The 18615-nt window shown below is 37.9% G+C and overlaps 1 protein-coding gene across 8 annotated transcripts in view; it reads left to right on the forward strand.

Annotated features, from left to right (window-relative positions):
* The window catches only part of CCDC171 (coiled-coil domain containing 171), a 301409-nt gene that overhangs the window by 44390 nt on the left and 238404 nt on the right, over nucleotides 1-18615 (forward strand). For all 8 annotated transcript variants that reach the window (XM_042964352.1, XM_042964351.1, XM_042964356.1 and 5 more), the window contains one exon: nucleotides 17527-17619. In XM_042964352.1, the coding sequence (XP_042820286.1) occupies nucleotides 17527-17619 (93 nt within the window). The remainder of the gene's footprint in view (nucleotides 1-17526; nucleotides 17620-18615) is intronic.

Raw genomic sequence — 18615 nt, forward strand, 5'->3', positions numbered from 1 at the left:
TGAAAACCTTCATGGCTGGTGTGAGGGAGATAAGAGAGAGAAGGGTTTTTGTGTAGGACAACTTTCACTATCACTAATGGAATCACTGCTGTCTGTTGGCTCAATGGAATCTTTGTCTGCATGGGGGCCCTTGTATGTGCTCGCACGGATGTTGACTTCAGTATAGTATTAATAAACTCTTGTCATAGACTGTATTGAATGTAACTGGCAATAAGGCAGCAGAGGAAAGGGTCTATATCTGCAGGCAGCCTGACCTAGAACCAAGCAAAGCATTCCTAAGCTTACTCTTTTTTTTTTTTTTAAATTTTTTTTTTTCAACGTTTTTTATTTATTTTTGGGACAGAGAGAGACAGACAGAGCATGAACGGGGGAGGGGCAGAGAGAGGGAGACAGAATCGGAAACAGGCTCCAGGCTCTGAGCCATCAGCCCAGAGCCCGACGCGGGGCTCGAACTCACGGACCGCGAGATCGTGACCTGGCTGAAGTCGGACGCTTAACCGACTGCGCCACCCAGGCGCCCCCCTAAGCTTACTCTTGAATGGAAAAGGAAAGGGCGGTCCATAGGTGCTCTGAAGTGACAAAACATACTCTAGTGCCAGTTGTGGACACACCTGCCAATGTTCTGAAAAATCATTGATTTCTGCCAAACACCGCGGCCTGAGATCAGGCATCTGAACATGGGAGATCACCCACAATCCTGCAGTGAATGACAGAAAGAGAGAGAGAGAGAGAGAGAGAGAGAGAGAGAGAGAGAGAGGGAACCATTGGCTTAGTTGTGATCATGTGAGTCTCGGCATCAAGTACTACTTGTATTGCAAGACATCGCTCATTTATCAGGTTAAAATTTATTAAAATGTTTGCCAATCTTGCAGAACACTCGCAGAACGAGTTGTTTGCAATCCAGCATTTTACCGTACAAGTAAATTCTCCACTTTAAATAAAGTAAAAAGGCAAACAAATGAGAAAAATATTTACAGGAAAGGGTAAATAAAACTCTATCTCTGTATCTCTCTATGTAAATCCCACACTATCTGATGAGAAAAAGGAGAAAACCTTTCTGAAAAGAAAAATCTACCAAGGACATCAAAGAAGATGTGAAAGATGTTTGTATGGACAACAAACACATGAAAAATACTTAATCTCACCATGATGTAAGAAAGGCTATAACACTCATTATGCTAAGATTAAAGAAAAAGAAAGCACCCAGTGTTGGCGAGGGTGATTTTAAAACTTCCTTTACCTTGCCGGTGGGAGTGTAAAGGTATAAAGCCTTGAAGGAGGTCCATTTGTCGGTGATCCTTTGCTCATTCTCATCGTCTCTGTAAGTTTTCTTGGTCCTCTGTTTTTTTCAAACATTGTTTTACATGGAAAGCTTTAAACAGATTTTTAAAGATGAACAGAATAGTATAATGAACCTACTGTACCAATCACCGGCTTCAACAATGATTTATATATGGCCAATATGATATCATTTATACCCCCAGTCACTTTCCCCCCTTCTATATTATAGTGAAATGAATCCCAGGCATCAGATTATTTTAACCATAAGTATTTCATTGTGACTAAGAAATAAGGTGTCTTTATTTACAGCCACATTATCAACATCAAACCTGAATTGACAGTGATTACTTAATTCAGTCAAATATCCAGGCATTATTCAGACTTCAAATTGCTTCATAAACAGCAAAAACATGTGTAAGATTGGGGTTTAAGTCAGAGTTCCAATTAGGTCTATACATTACAATTGGTTGATATGTTTTGTGAATCTCCTTTTTTTTTTTAATTAAAATTTTTTTTAATGTTTATTTATTTTTGAGAGAGAGTGAAAGAGAGACAGAGTGTGAGCTGGGGAGGGGCAGAGAGAGAGGGAGACACAGAATCTGAAACAGGCTCCAGGCTCTGAGCTGTCAGCACAGAGCCCGACGCAGGGCTCGGACCCACGAACTGTGAGATCATGACCTGAGCTGAAGTCAATTGCTTAACCGACTGAGCCACCCAGGCACCCCATGAATCTCCTTTAATCTACAGATTCTCCATCTATAGTTTTGTTTGTTCCTTGTATTTGTAAAGACTCCAAATTATTTGTGGTATAGAGTTCCCACTGACTCTGCAGTTGCAGAACATCAAACATAAACAATGTTTCTTAGTATAGATCTTTTTTATTCAATGCAGGCAGGGGCGGGGGCAAGGTGAGCATTTTAGTTAGGAAACTCATGTCCTTCATTTTGAGGAATTCTCTTGTGTTATTTCTTCATGATTTTTTCCTCAGGGTTTTTTTGTTTTGTTTTGTTTTTGTTCTTTCTCAGGCTTTTATTATTCAAATGTTAGACCAACTGGATTGATGTTTTACTTTTTTTTTTTTTTTAACCTTTCTGTTGTCTTTCTCTTTGTTTTTTACTTATTGTGGCTTCTTGGGAGATTTACTTGACTTTACTTTCTAATCTTCTAATTGAATATTTTCCTTTTTATTTTTAATTTCTGAGAGCTCTGGTTCTCTGTACCACTTAAAAATTTTTTTTTTCTTACATGTATTTGTTTTTGAGAGACAGAGAGAGACAGAGCACAAGCAGGGGATGGGCAGAGAGGGAAGGAGACACAGAATCTGAAGCAGGCTCCAGGGTCTGAGCTGTCAGCACAGAACCCAACGCAGGGCTCTAACTCACAAACCACGAGATCAAGACCTGAGCCGAAGTCAGATGCTCAACTGACTGAGCCACCCAGGCACCCCTTTCTGTACCATTTTTATAGCATCCTGTTCCTATGAGTACTGTATTCATTTGTTTGTTCAGTATTTATAGGGAGTTTTAGGCACACTAGGGTGCTTGAGGCATAGCAGTGAGCAAAACAAAGTCTCTTCCCTCTTGAAGCTAACACTCTAGGCAGGGAGAATCACACATTAAATGAAACAAAACATGATAAGCCCTGTGGAGAGTAATAAATCAGACTAGGGGAAGTAATGAGTGATGGGACAGGATGGTTACCCTTTTAGGGTAGTGTTCATGGAAGGCTGACTTGATAAGATGGTGTTTGAGTAGAGACCTAAAGGGACAGCCATGTAGATACCTGGAGGAAGAGCATTTGAGGTAGAAGGAAGTACAAAGGCCTTGAGATGTGAGTGTGCTTGGAGTGTTTGAAGAATAGCAAGTAGGCCATTGGGACTGACATGGAGAAGCTAGTAGGAGATATAGAAAGGTAGGCAGATTTTCTAGCCTTGACAGTCTTCTGTAATTCATTGTAAGAACTTTGGCTTTTGTCTGAGTGAAATGAAAGCCATTGGAAGGTTTTGAGCAGAGGCTTGATATGCTTCCTCAGATTTGTTTGAAAAGCATCATTCTTTATACTCTTTGGAAAATAGCTTGTAAGAGACCACTTAGGACACTATTAAAGTCACCTAGATGAGATATATAGCATAGAGGAGGGGGTTGGATTTGTATGTATTTTGGATGATGGAACCAATAGAATTTGCCAATTAATTGCATCTGGCTTGTGAGAAAAAAGGAGGGAGCAAAGGAGAATGCCAAAGATTCTGGCATGTGCAAACAAGTGAATGGCATTGCCATTTACTCAACTGGCAAAGAATGCCAGTGGTGTAGATTTGGGAGTGGTCAGGATTTTGCTTTTAGTATGTTAGATAGGCATGCCTGGTAGACATCCATGGGGAGATTTTGAGTAGGCAGTGCAGTAGAATTATGGGGGATGGTAAGGAATTTTGGGAAGTATTGCATTGTGAAACTTTGAATGTTATAGGTCTTTTCTCTGTGTTGTTATAGTTTCTGCAGAGTGCTCTGCTAGTTTGCTCTGTGGTGGTTATAAAATGGAAGAAGGACATGGAGGGAGAATTCACATATCATACTCTTCAGCACACAGACTTTCCCCTGGTTTCAGTCTTGTGTACTCCCCTCCCCACCCCCTCTCTGTGTATTCCTATGTCCAGCCTCTGGTTCAGATTCACATCCTTCAGATGATAAACCTCAAGTGTGTATGGTGGTTAGGAAGGAGTAGTTGTTTGGCTACTTGAGGTGGAGATGACTGGACGTTAAACTTCTAATGCTGATGGTATTTAAAAAATCTTTATTGAGATTCACCCATCAAGCATCCGACTCTTGATTTCAGCTCAGGTCATGATCCCAGGATCGTGGGATCAAGCCCCATGTTGGTCTCCATGCTGATTGTGGAGTCTGCTTAAGATTCTCTCTGTCTCTCTGTCTCTCTCTCTCTCAAAGAAAAAACTAAATAAATAAAGGAACATTTTTACCACTCAGGAAAAAAACCCATTTCTCTCAGCCCTAAGCAACTGCTACTCTGCTTTCTATCTCTATAGATTTGCCAATTCTGAGCATTTCCTATGAATGTCATCATGCAATATGTGGTCTTAAGTGATTGCCCTTCTTTGCTTAGCATGACGTTTCCACAATTCATCCATGTTGTATCATGTATCAGTACTTCATTCCTTTTTATTACTGAATAATATTCCATCGTATTATATACCACATTTTGTGTATACATTTCTCAGTTGATAGGCATTTGTGTTGTTTTCACTTTTTAGTATTATGAATAATGCCTCTATGGATATTTGTGTACAGGTTTTTGTGTGAACATGTTTTCAGTTTTCTTGGATACATACCTAGGAGTGGAGTTGCTGGGTCATGTGGTAACTCTGTATTCTATTTTTTGAGGACTGTCGCACTGTTTTGCACAGTGGTGGCACCATTTTGCGTTCCACCAGCAATGTATGAGGGTTCCAGTTTCTCCAGATCCTCACCAGTACTTGTTATCATCAGTCTTTTTGACGAAAGCCACGCTGGGTGGTGCGTCATAGAATGTTATTTTGGTCTTGGTTTGCATTTCTCTAATGACTAATGATATTGAATACTACTTCATGTGCTTGTTGGCCATTTGTATGTTACTAGAGAAATCTATTAAGATTCATTGTCCATTTTAATGGGTTATTCATACCGTACAAATGTCAGATGTTAATAATAAGGGAAACTTGGTGTGGGGTGTATAGGAACTCTCAATGATGATGCCACATGTGAACGTGGCAAAGATAAAATTACTCACCCACGGTCTAATTTTATGTAAAGTTAGAGAACAAATAAAAAATCAGATTATATTCTAAATAATATTTTTAGCCTATTTATCACTTGTGATGAACATTTTTTTCAGGCCAATGAATTCGGGAATAAAACATCGTATTTTAATTATCATTTAAAAATATTGTGTGGCTTATGGATGGCCTATTAAAAGATTAGAATAAAGTCTGAATATGCTTAGAATTAAAAAAAACAACAACACCTTATTTAGAAGTCACTTTAGGAAGTGCCTGGCTGGCTCTTGATCTCAGAAGAGCGTATGACTCTTGCTCTCGGGCTTGTGAGTTTGAGCCCCACACTGGGTGTAGAGCTTACTTAAATAAGTAAACTTTAAAAAAAAAAAGTCACTTTAGGATGTTATAAATCCCTATGATCATCACTGAAAATATTTTAATTGCCTTACAGGTGTGAAGAAATACTACATAACAGTGATTTCTGTCTTTTTTGGTTGTGTGTTTTGTTTTGTTTTGTTGTTGTTGATAAAATTCTTATAAAGCCAGTTTTGACTGAATTGAGGGAATGTCTAATGCCTAAACTTTAGGATTTGTTTTTGGATAACTCAGTATTGACTTTTCCTTGTAAAATAACTTGCCCCAGTTTCTTCTTTTATTGATTGCTGTTGTAGACATAAAATTGTTTTAGCGTAGTTTTACTTTATGTTTTTCCTTAGCTACCCTGTAATTGCTTTTGGTAATAACTAGGTCTCTGCTTTTGGAGAATTTGAAGCTTTGAAGTGTAGTCCAGATACTCTCAATTTTTATTCTGTTTATAAGAATTTTATAAGAGGACAGTATAGTCCCCTGACTCATCTACAATTCTTTATATTTAAACATTTAAAATTTTATTTTATTTTTTTATTATTTAAAAAAAAATTTTTTTTAACGTTTATTTATTTTTGAGACAGAGAGAGACAGAGCATGAAGGGGGGAGGGGCAGAAAGAGAAGGAGACACAGAATCGGAAGCAGGCTCCAGGCTCTGAGCCATCAGCCCAGAGCCCGACGCGGGGCTCGAACTCACGGACCGCGAGATCGTGACCTGAGCCGAAGTCGGACGCTCAACCGACTGAGCCACCCAGGCGCCCCTAAACATTTAAAATTTTAAATTAAAAAAATTTTGCTTTATATGGGCACCTGGGTGGCTCAGTTGGTCACGCGTCCGACTCTTGATGTTGGCTCAGGTCATGATCTCATAGTTTGTGAGTTTGAAACCCGCATCTGGCTCTGCGCTGATGGCACAGAGCCTGCTTGGGATTCTCTCTCTCCTTTTCTCTGCCCCTCCCCCGTGTGTGCACGTTCTTGGTCTCTCACTCTCTCCCTGTCTCAAACTAAATAAACTTAAAAAAATTTTTTTGCTTTATATTTAAGTGAATATATCTTGTCTTGGCTTTTGGCCAGATGGTGACATAGTGAAGGAAAAGTTAAATTTCTAGAGAGCATTTTATGCTACTTTTATATTCAATTGTGGAGACATTAACTATTAGTAATTCTAGGGACTTAAGTAATTGTCAGTGGTATTTTTTTAAAAAAGGATTACTACAAGATACAAGAAATATGAAGATTAATATAAACATAAATGAGACAATAATGTTAATACAGAGGGAAATTGTTAACATTTTCATTTAATAGAACATATTATCTAACGTTAATAGTATTACATTTAAGCAACTAATACAACAGATGTGTAGCCTAATCAGTGTTTTAAATTTCAGTGAAGTTTTCTAACAGTTGTATTTCATAAAACGGTGATTTCTTAACATGCTTGGATCAAAGCAGTTTATATATATATATATAATTTGTATTAAAAAATCTGATAAACTATATACCACTGTGTGGCTTAATCATCTTAACACGGATCAGTGGTTTCGAGATTTAAAAAAAGAAAGCAAACTCCCAATCCAATTTTATAAATGTGGTGCTGGATACCACAGAACCAAGGGAAAAGTGAACTGGAAAAAGAAATATCTGTGGCTTTTATAAACCTCTTTACAACTAGGGGAGCCTTTTTTTTTTTTTTTTATCATGGGAAATAAACTTAACTCAATAAGAACAGAGAAAAGAGAAGATGCAAACCTAATAGCGAGAGGACTGAGGAGTCTTGCGAAGATTACAGTGGAGTGAGAACAGCCTGCAAATAAATTCTGAATTGCTTCTGTCAGTCATATTCTGTGTCATAGTAACAGAAAGCAGGGTAGAGTAGCTTTTTTCTCTGTATGTGTACTATACTCAAGTGAAAAAGGTAACGAAAAATGTACCTCACCTTTCCTACTGTCCGTGAAGCCAACCTTATCTGATTTCACTTTTTAAAGGCATCATGTGTTTGTAGGAATTATTTTTAAACACTTATTTGTGTTCATTACTAATTATAAGGTAGGTAAATGATGAAATCACCTGGGTTATGTAATTGTGCTTAGAAGTATTACATATTTTTGTTTTTATGTGCGTAATGGACTTTAAAATTGGGAGTTTATTAAAAAATTTGTTGAATACTGCAGTTTTTGTTACCAGGAAAGGTAAAGGTGATTTTTAGAGATGCTAAATTAATTTATGACCAGAATTTGTGTTGTGTCAATTCTGTCCCTGAAATTTCCTATTTTCATTTTTTGTGGTTTCTTTTATTATATGTAAAAGTAATAAAAGCTCTTTTTTTCCATTAAGCTGTTTTACAGTCTGAATGATAGACTTCATTATTCACTCCTGGTGAATACAAATGTGCTGCTGTATTTTCCAGTTGATTCCTGTAGTCATCAGGTTGCTTTCCTGTGTCTGTTCTGAAACTGTTAAGGCCCTGACTGTTGCTGCCCTCAGTGACTAGCTTCGTGTTTCCTCTCCTAAAACTGCGCAGTGAACCATGGTTGAGATGATGGGCATAGAGGGCTCTGAATGTTTGTACATTCGCCTATTTCTTGAAACTGCTGTGTGATTTTATTTATATTTTTATGTATGTATGTATTTAGTTATTTTAAGTTTATTTATTTTGAGAGAGAGAGAAAGTACGAGTGGGTAGGGGCAGAGACAGAGGGGGAGAGAGATGCTCAAGCAGGCTCTGCACTGTCAGCACAGAGCCTGATGTGGGGCTTGAACCCATGAACCGCGAGATTGTGACCTGAGCCAAAGTTGGATGCTTAACCAACTGAGCCACCCAGGCACTCCTATTTATGCTTATTTTTAAATTAAATTGGATTTAATTAATTAGATTAAATGAACTCGAACTCATGATCCCAAGATCAAGAGTCGCATGTCTACTGATTCAGACAGCCAGGTGCCCGCAGGATAATAAACAGCAAAGGACTCACAGATTTTCTTTGTTACAGTCCTTTAATATTTGACTCAGTTTAAGTGATATGGTATTGTGGGGCTTCTGTTGTTCAAATACTTGTCAAATACTTAGAGACCTTGACCCTTTAAGATTTTTGTTTCTGATAATAAAAAATACTTTGAGATCTTCACTTTAAAGCCTCAAAGTACAGGGGCATCTAGGTGGCTCAGTCAGTTAAGTGTCCAGCTCAGGTCTGATCTCATTGACGTGAGATCCACCGTGGGACTCGCGCCTGGCATGGAGCCTGCCTTACATTTTCTCTCTCCCTCTCTGCCCCTTCCCCGCTCATCCATGCTCATGGGTACACACATATTCTCTCTCTCTCTCAAGAAAAAATTCTCAAAGTACAGTAACTACTTCCCCTTCACCCCAGGTAGGAATAAGTATTGCAGTTAATTGTTTGCACACGTATAAAAAATTATTTGCAGTCACTAAAATGTAACAAAATACACTTACCACTAAAATAATGATTAATCAGTCTATGATGATTCAGTTCCTTAGAATTATCTTCTTGAAGATGGATTATTACTCTATTGGTTACTGTGAAAGTGTCCATTAGTGGGAAATACCAGGTGATAAAATCTGGAAAAAGAGTTCAATAAACAGCCACTTTCTATTTATACAGCTGTTGACATTCTGGGGTAAACTTTGTGCAACTGTTTTGGAAACGGTGCTGTGTAATGTACTACTGAGAAATCCCTAGTATGCACTTTTGTGACATTTCCTCCCCTAGTTGTCTTGTTCATTTTAGTGAGCTAAATTTGGCGTATCAGAGCTTTGCTGCTTGACTAATTCCTTTAAGTTCACTGCTACCCTCTGAGCTGCTTATATTCTATTTGAGGAGAAAATAATGTAGTAGGAGCGGGTGTTTTTGCTCAGTCTTTCAGCAGTGTACGTGCACGTTTTCATAACTTTTGTGAAACTTTTGAAACAGGCCCATGGAAGCCACAGGAGCAGATGTGGTGCAGAGAGCAAATGTGGTCTGGAAATGTTTGGTTAGTTCTGCTGCTGAATTGGAGCTGGCGGCTTATACCCTGTGTTATGATAAAATAACATGTACCAAGGGATTGAGCCAGAGACATCCTTCTCTAAACTACCTTCTTCAAACAACAAACACTCACTTTTTAAAAGTGAAGTAGATTATCTAATTGGGCTGAACACGATTGAATGAGATGTAAATCATAAAATAATGAAATAGTTATGATGGATATATAGTATTTATTGAAATAAAGATCTCTTGGCAGTATATTGCAGTAGGAAAGGTCACAAAAATCAGCCAATACATGATAAAATACGTGCTCATGTTGTGTTAGATAAAGAACTCTTGTTTGTAGTGTTAAGGAACAAACATAGGATAGTGTAGTACTTGTATTATAGGCAGACCTGTGTATGCTTAAATTGCCTGTGGTATGTATGAATTTGTGTTGATTTTTGTATTTTAACCTGAATCCCGTTACCACTTTTGCCCTTGCTTTGTAGAGTATGTTAGGACTGGATACTAATGAGACAGTTCATGATTGTACTGGTTCTCTTAGTATTGGAAAAAAAAATTTTTTTGTGAACAGCACGTTGATGTTCCTCTAGCACCCTCTGCTGGATATGAGACTTAATTCACCAGACTAGGAGATGGAAAAAAAAAAATTATTAGGCGGGCCTTAATTTAATTATGTCTATCAACAAAGTCCACTTTTGGAAGTTTGTTTAAAGATTTGAAGATTTTTTTTCTGTCCTTACTGATTAATTGATAGTTTTAGTAATAACAGTTGATAGAGTTGTTTTCTTCTGGACATTCATTCAAAGCAGGAAGGTATGAAAATGAAGATGTGATCTCTGGCATATTATTTCAACCCATTTAGTTTTGGCCTGGGAAGGAATAACAGAGCCTCTCCTTGACTTTTGGAGTGTAAATCAGATGACTAATTAATTAATATGACATAACATATACATAAGAAATGAAAAGAAGACGTGAATTGTTGATTCTTTTATCATAGAATTCACTGAATATTCTGTATTTTATAAAATATAAGACTATTATTTTGACAAGAGAAGCTTATGCATATGATTTTTGGAATCTGAAAAAAATTGTTAGATTGGTTTCTTCCCTCTGTCTTTATTAACTTTTTTTTTTTTTGTTCTAATTTTTTGTTTTCAGTGCCTATGGGCTATTTTCTTGTGACTGGTTAGGCTTCTTCTGACTTACAGAATCTAAGCTGAGCATTTTGTAGAGTTTACAATAAAAAATTTTTTTAGGGGCACCTGGGTGGCTCAATTGGTTAAGTGACCAACATCTACTCAGGTCATGATCACACGGTTTCTGAGTTCAAGCCCCACATCGGGCTCTGGGCAGACAGCTCAGAGCCTAGAGCCTGCCTTGGATTCTGTGTCTCCCTGTCTCTGCCCTTCCCCCCATTTGCTCTCTCTTTCTCTCTCTCTCTCCTAAAAGTAAATAAAACATTAAGAAAATTAAAGAAAAAAGATTTAAACTAGTATTGGGCCTACCTAGAGTAATGCTCATTTTAATCTGGCTAAATATAAGAGTTTTTCTGCTATAGTAGATACCATGCTTTATACCTAAAACCAATGGGGATCCCTGGTCTAAGGATCAAAGTCAGCATTTAGAGGGAATTTTTTTCAGAAATTATGAAGTTGCCTTAGGGGGCTGTCACTTCTTTGACATTGTCTTTGGTTCTCATACTCAGGATTCTTTTTATTTTTTGTTAAGATATATTTCACATATTGTAACATTCATCCTTTTAAAGTATATTTTTAGTATATTCACAAACTTGTGCAACCATTACCACTCTCTAATTCCAGAACATTCTCACTACTTCATGTCCATTAGCAATCACTGCTCCTTCCTCCCTCCCTCCCTAGCTACTGGCAATCACTAACACACTTTCTATCCCTGTGGATTTGCCTATCCTGGAAATTTCATATAAATGAAGTCATACGATACATAGTCTCTTTGTGTCTGGTTTCTTTCATTTAACATATATTTTCAAGGTTCATATGTGTTATAGCAGGTATTGGTACTGAATGTTTTTTGGCTGAATCATATTCTATTATAGGGATACACCATATTTTGTTCATCATTCATCAGTTGATGGACATTTGAACTGTTTCTACTTTTTGGTGGTTATGAAAAATGCTGATGTGAACATTTGTGTACAAGTTTTTGTTTGCACATGTTTTTATTTTTCTGGGGGTATATACCCAGGAATAGAAATGCTGGATATGGTGACTCTGTGTGACTTTTTAAGAAACTCAGAAACCGTTTTCCATAGTGGTGGCACCAGTTCACATTCCCACCAGTAATTTACGAGGTCTCTCTAATTTCTCTACATCCTCACCAATGCTTGTTATTTTCCACTTTTAAAATTATAACTAGCCTCACATGCATGAAGATATATCTCTTTGTGGTTTGGATGTGTATTTCCCTGATGACTAATAGTGTTGGCCATCATTTGATATACTTGTCATTTTCATATCTTTTTTGGAGAAATGTCTATTCAAGCCCTTTACTAATTTTTTAAATTGTGTTGTTTGTCTTTTTATTGTAACAGCTCGTTGTATATTCTGCATACTAGACTCTTATCAGATACATGATTTATAAATATCTTCTGTCCTCTAGGTTGCCTTTCACTTTTTTATAATGTCCTTTGATCCTCAAAATTTAAAATTTTCGTGAAGTCCAATTTTTTTTTTCTTTTGTTACTCATGCTTTTGGTGTTGTATTTCAGAATCTGTTGCCAAATCTGAGGTCATAAATTCTATGTTTTCTTCTAAGAGTTTTATGGTTTTAGCTCTTATATTTATGCCATTGATCCATTTGAATTCATTTTTATATATGATGTGAGTTAGGGGTCCACATTTATTCTTTTGAATGTGTATATCCCATTGCCTCAGCACTGCTTAATAAAAAAATGATTCTTTCTCATAGAATGGTCTAGGCTCCCTTGTCAAAAATCAATTGACCATTGATGCAGGGATGTATTTATGGACTCTCAGTTCTTTTCTGTAGATCTATAGGTCTGTTCTTATGCCAGTTCCACATTGTTTCAATCACTGTAGCTTTGTAGTAGTTTTGACATCGGGAAATGTGAGTTTTCCAACTTTGCTCTAACTTTTCAAGATCATGTTAACTTTTTGGAAAGTGCTTTAGTAAAATTGGCTTTAATTCTGTGTCTGTCACCTTATGATGGTGAAATTGCTTTTTCATATAATAGCTAATAACTTTCCATGGGACTAATGTTTGGTGTGAAACATGTTTTGAGACAGGTGGTAATGAGTATGAATGGAATATTTTATTTGATATATCTTAATATTTTGACAATATAGGTAGGAATTGACTGGTTCAAAGTCTCACCTTCCCACTGACCTTTTTTGCTTAGGAATGAATGGCTTAGTTTATTTTAATGATCTTTTCTGGTCAGAATACAATTTTGTTGGTAAATAATGATACCAGTACCATACTTCCCCACCATACTTCCTTTGCTTTTGTTGCTGTTTTAAAATGTTTTTCAGTATGGAAAATTTCAATCATCTGTGAAAGTCAGCAGATTACTAAAATGAACTTCATGTGCCTATTACTCAGCTTCAAGAATGATCAACTGATGGCCAACATTATTTCATGATTATCAGCTTCCCTTCCTCACCCCCGGTTTATTATTATTTTTAAAGTTTATTTATTTATTTTGAGAAAGAGAGAGAGAGAGAGAGAGAGAGCGAGAATCCCAAGCAGGCTCCACACTGACAGTGTGGAGCCCAACATGGGGCTCGAATTCACAAACCGTGAGATCATGACCTGAACCAAAACCAGGAGTTGGTCACTTAACCGATTGAGCAACCCAGGCACCCCACCCCCAGTTTATTATTTTAAAGCAAATCCAGACGTCATATAATTTCATCCATGAACATGTTAGTATGTATTTCAAAGAGATAGGAGTTAAAAAATACTAATTATTAAAAAAAATTTTTTTAAGTAAACTCTATGCCCAATGTGAGGCTTGAACTCATGACCCTGAGATCAAGAGTTGCATGCTCTACTGACTGAGCCAGCCAGGTGCCACAATACCAATTATTATTACACCTAAAAAAGTAATAATAACTCTTTAGTTTTTTTTAAGTTTATTTTTATTTATTTTGAGAGAGAGAGAGAGCACATATGTGCACAAGTGAGGGAGGGGTAGAGAGGAAAAGAGAGGGAATCCCAAGCAGGCTCTGCACTGTGAGAGCTGAGGCTAACGTGGGGCCTGATCCCAGGGCCTGTGAGATCATGACTGGAGTGGAAATCAAGAGTTGGATGTTTAACTGACTGAGCCATCCAGGCACTCCTCTTTAGTTTTATATTTCCTCATTTCCTGTTTTTTTGAATCTTGAGTCTTGAGTTGTCAGACTAAATTATAAATATTTACCAGTTTCATCTTTCAGTGGAATGCCCGTTATTTCAAAATACTGTAGCAGTATAGGATATAAATGTCAGATTTTACCTTTAAAGATACTGTATTCTACTAACTTAAAAAAATCATTTTATTGTTTTGGATTTAAATTCAATTTAGACCCAAAAGATCACATTTGGACTTACTGCTTTTTCTGCCCTCTGGAAAAAAGTCTTTTCTAGTAACTCACTAAGAAATATTATTGATAGGATGGCAAAATCTAACTAAAGCACATAAGTCGGTATAAAAAAATATTTTGTGAGTTTCATATTTGTGAAACGGAGTGATTGACTGTCGAAGCAGAATTGCTTCTTGACTATGAAGGCTATTAGTAGCAAAAGGACTACAAAGTCCTCTAGAGAAGAAGGGATATTTGTGTTTTTGCTCTACTCTAAAACAAGACATCATAGGAACATGCTTTGCTCAAAAAAAACTAGTCATTTCTTACATATTCACAGACTGCTTGATCATTTGTGAATTATCCAGTTTTTATTTATGCTCCTCCCTGTGTGATTCATTACATTACTGTCTCTGCAAAAAAAAAAAAAAAAAAAAAAAAAAAAAAAAGGAAATAAGGAAAGGGTAGGAGGAAAGAGGAAAAATCAAATTAATCAAGTTGGGCCTTTAAAAAACTTCAGCTTTGGGGCGCCTGGGTGGCTCAGTCGGTTGAGCGTCCGACTTCGGGTCAGGTCACGATCTCACAGCTCGTGAGTTCACTCCCCGCGTCGGACTCTGTGCTGACACTCGGAGCCTGGAGCCTGCTTCGGATTCTGTGTGTCCCTCTCTCTCTGCCCCTAATCTACTCGTATTCTGTCTCTGTCTCTCTCAAAAATAAATAAACATTAAAAAAAATTTTTTTAAAAAACTTCAGCTTAGGCTAAATGATAAAGTAAATATAATTAATAGAAACTTCTTTCTTGTCCAAATTTTATTTGAAAAGGAGATCAAATTAGTAATGCCTTACTCCATCACTATTGAACCATCTTTATTTGACAGACAAGACTCTAGGCATGGCTTTTCTTTGCTACTGTTACCCTGAAACATCTATAGCCCCCAACAGGCTTTTGGTCATGACCAGTGACCGCTTTGGGACTAGGAATCCAGTGCTTCCCAGGGTTGCATTTTCTGAGCAAAAATGGCATTCAAAAATAGAGCTCTTGACTTCTGATTCTGGCCAGAAGTTGACCCCTATCTGAAAATTAATAAATTGGACTTCATTATAATGAAAACTTTTTAAAAGTTTATTTATTTGGGGAGGGGGATGAGTGGGGGAGGGGCAGAGAGAGAGGGAGACACAGAATCTCAAGTAGGCTCTGTGCTGTCAGTGCAGAGCCCAACGCGGGGCTCCAGCTCACGAACTGCAAGATCGTGACCTGAGCTAAAACCGAGAGTCGGTTGCTTAACTAACTGTGTCACCCAGGTGCCCTGAAAACTTTTGCTTTGTGAAAGACACTGTTAACAAAAAGACAAACTATAGACTTGGAGTAAATGTTTGCAAATCACATATCCAGTCAATGACTTGTATCCAGATTGTATAATGAACTCTCAAAACTCAATCAATAATAAGAAAACAACCTAATTAAAAAATGGGGAAAAGATCCGAGTAGATATTTCACCAAAAAAGGTATACAGATGGTAAATAAATATGTGAGAAGATGCTCAATGTCATCTGTCATTAGGGAAATGCAAATTGAAACTGAAATGGAATACCATTACATGCCTATTGGAATGTCTTAAATCACCCTCCTCCCAAAAACGAAAAAACAGAAATTGACCATGCCAAGTGTTGTTGAGGGTGTATAAAATTATAAACAATTCAGAAAAGTTTGGGAGTTTCATAAGACATTAAACATACACCTACCACATGACCCTGTCATTCTTCCCTTCACTGTTTACCCCCAAGAAGTCAAAGTACATGCCCTTACAAAGACGTGTGCACAAAAGCTCATAGTTTCATTTGTAATCGCCTATACTGGAAACAACTCAAATGTACGTAAACTGGTGAACAGATAAGTCAGTTGTGGTGTATCAACACAGTGGAACACTTTAACAATAAAAAGGAATAGACGGTTGATAAATGCAACCACATGGTGAATCTCAAAATAGTTATGCTGGGAGAAAGAAGCCAGATGATACAGAATATATGCTGTATGACTCAATCTCTATGAAATTCTGGGAAATACAAAGTGATTAATAGTGACAAAACCAGATCAGTTGTTACTTGGAGATGGGGGTGGGGTGTTAAGGGCTGGAAGAAATTACCAAGAGATAGAAGGAATCTTGTAGGCGTCATGGAAATATTTCTTATCTTGATTATGGCAGTGACTTCATGTGTGTGTATATACACTTATCAAATTACACACTTTTTAAAAAATGTTTATTTGTTTTTGAGAGAGACAGAGACAGAGCGTGAGCAGGGCAGGGACAGAGAGAGAGGGAGACACAGAATCTGAAACAGGCTCCAGGCTCTGAGCTGTCAGCAAAGAGCTTGATGCGGGGCTTGAACTCACGAGCCTTCGAGCTGTGAGATCATGACCTGAGCTGAAGCTGGCCGCTCAACCAACTGAGCCACCCAGGTGCTCCAAATTACACACTTTTAATGCATATCATTTATTACATATAAATTATACATCAATAAAAAAGAAAAAAAAAAAAGCAAGGACTGGAGTATTCTTCCTGAGCATGATTTTCACACGTTTTTTTACCATGTCTTTTACAATCTTGGAAAAGCAGTTAAAATGAGGCTACGGTAATCTAAAGTGTGATTTATATCCACTTAAAAAAAAAGTTTTTAATTTTAATTCCAGTATGTTACCATACAGTGTTATATTAGTTTCAGGTGTACAACATTGTGATTCCACAGTTTTATACATTCCTCAATGCTCATCATGATGAGTGTGCTTTTAATCCCCTTCACCTATTTCACCCATTCCCCCCCACCCTCCTCCCCACACCCCCCTCCCCTCTGGTCACCAACCATCTGTTTATCCTCTATAGTTAAGTCTGTTTTTTTATTTGTCTCTCTTTTGTTCTCCCCTGGATTCATTTGTTTTGTTTCTTAATTTTTTTTTTTTTTTTAACGTTGATTTATTTTTGAGGGACAGAGTGTGAGCAGGGAGGGCCAGAGAGAGAGAGAGAAAGACACAGAATCTGAAGAGGCTGCAGGCTCCGAGCCGTCAGCACAGAACCGGACGTGGGGCTCGAACTCACGGACCGCGAGATCATGACCTGAGCCGAAGTCGGCCGCTTAACCGACTGAGCCACCCAGGCACCCCAATTTGTTTTGTTTCTTAAATTCCACACGTGAGTGAAATCATATGGTGTTTGTCTTTCTCTGAGTGACTTGTTTTGCTCAGCATCGTAGCTGCGTCCATGTTGTTGCAAAGATCCATGTCCACTTTAAACACCAATGTCTGGGGCGCCTGGGTGGCTCAGTCGGTGAAGCGGCCGACTTCGGCTAAGGTCATGATCTCGCGGTCCGTGAGTTCGAGCCCCGCATTGGGCTCTGTGCTGACAGCCCAGAGCCTGGAGCCTGTTTCAGATTCTGTGTCTCCCTCTCGCTGACCCTCCCCTGTTCATGCTCTGTCTCAAAAATAAATAAAACGTTAAAAAAATGTTTTTTTAAAATAAATAAATAAACACCAATGTTTGTGAGCTTAACCTTTGAATTTGTTTTCAGGCAACTACTCTAAGAGTGAGGAAATTAGAAGAAAATATTGAAGCAGAAAGAGCAGCACATTTGGAGTCAAAATTTAATTCTGAAATTATTCAGGTAAAGCCCAAGCCGAAATTTTTTTGGTATGGATTTTATTAGGCAGGGAAAAGTGGGATTCCGTTCAGAGAGCTAAGGTGTGCGTTTAGAATGGGTAGCATATTGTTAAGGCACTGATTATCCTATTCGTATCAGGATATAGTTGAGGATGGTTTTTACTATATTAGAGGAGGGGTTGACACACTACAGCCCACAGGCTAAATCTCACCCTTTGCCTGTTCGAGGGAGGTTTTGTCTTGTCTGTGGGGCTTCTGTGCTGCAGTGGCAAGGGGGGGTGGTTGTGACAGAGACCTTATGGCCGGCAAAGTCCAAAATATTTACCCTCTGGCCTATTACAGAAAGATTTACTGATCAGAGTATTCTTTTTATCAACAACCATGGGTTGAATTTCTTTTTTGAAAACACCGACAAAATAAGCACCTTCGTTTATCGTGTGTATATCTTGTGCACATTACTTATCACTGTATTAAGAGCTGAAGGTGGGGCACCTGGGTGGCTCAGTCAGTTGAGAGTACAACTTTGGGTCAGGTCATGATCTCATGGTTCCGTGAATTTGAGCCTGGCGTCAGACTCCCTGCTGTCAGTGCAGAGCTTTGGATCCTCTTTCCCCCCCCCCCCCTCTGCCTCTCCCCCATTTGTCCCCCCCCAATAAATAAACATTAAAAAAAAAAAAGAGCCCAAGGGATAAAGGTGAAAGAACTCCTTTTGGAACTTACATTTCATTACCAGAAATACTGTATATTTGTATCTATACCTGTACATCTATACAGATACACAGATAAATGTGTGGATAGAAATATCAAATACTAAAATACTACGGGGCATAATAAAGATTAAATGTGAGAAGGGAATTAATTGAAGGCATCCTAAAGGAAGGTGTCCTTTAGGTTTTAGAATGAGAAGGAATTTCTAAGAGAAGTGAAGGCATTCCAACTGGGGGTTGGCAAACTACTGTGCATGGACCAAGTCTGGCCCATAGCTTGTTGTCTATAAATC

Source organism: Panthera tigris, chromosome D4, assembly GCF_018350195.1.
Source record: "Panthera tigris isolate Pti1 chromosome D4, P.tigris_Pti1_mat1.1, whole genome shotgun sequence".
Lineage (NCBI taxonomy): Eukaryota > Metazoa > Chordata > Mammalia > Carnivora > Felidae > Panthera > Panthera tigris.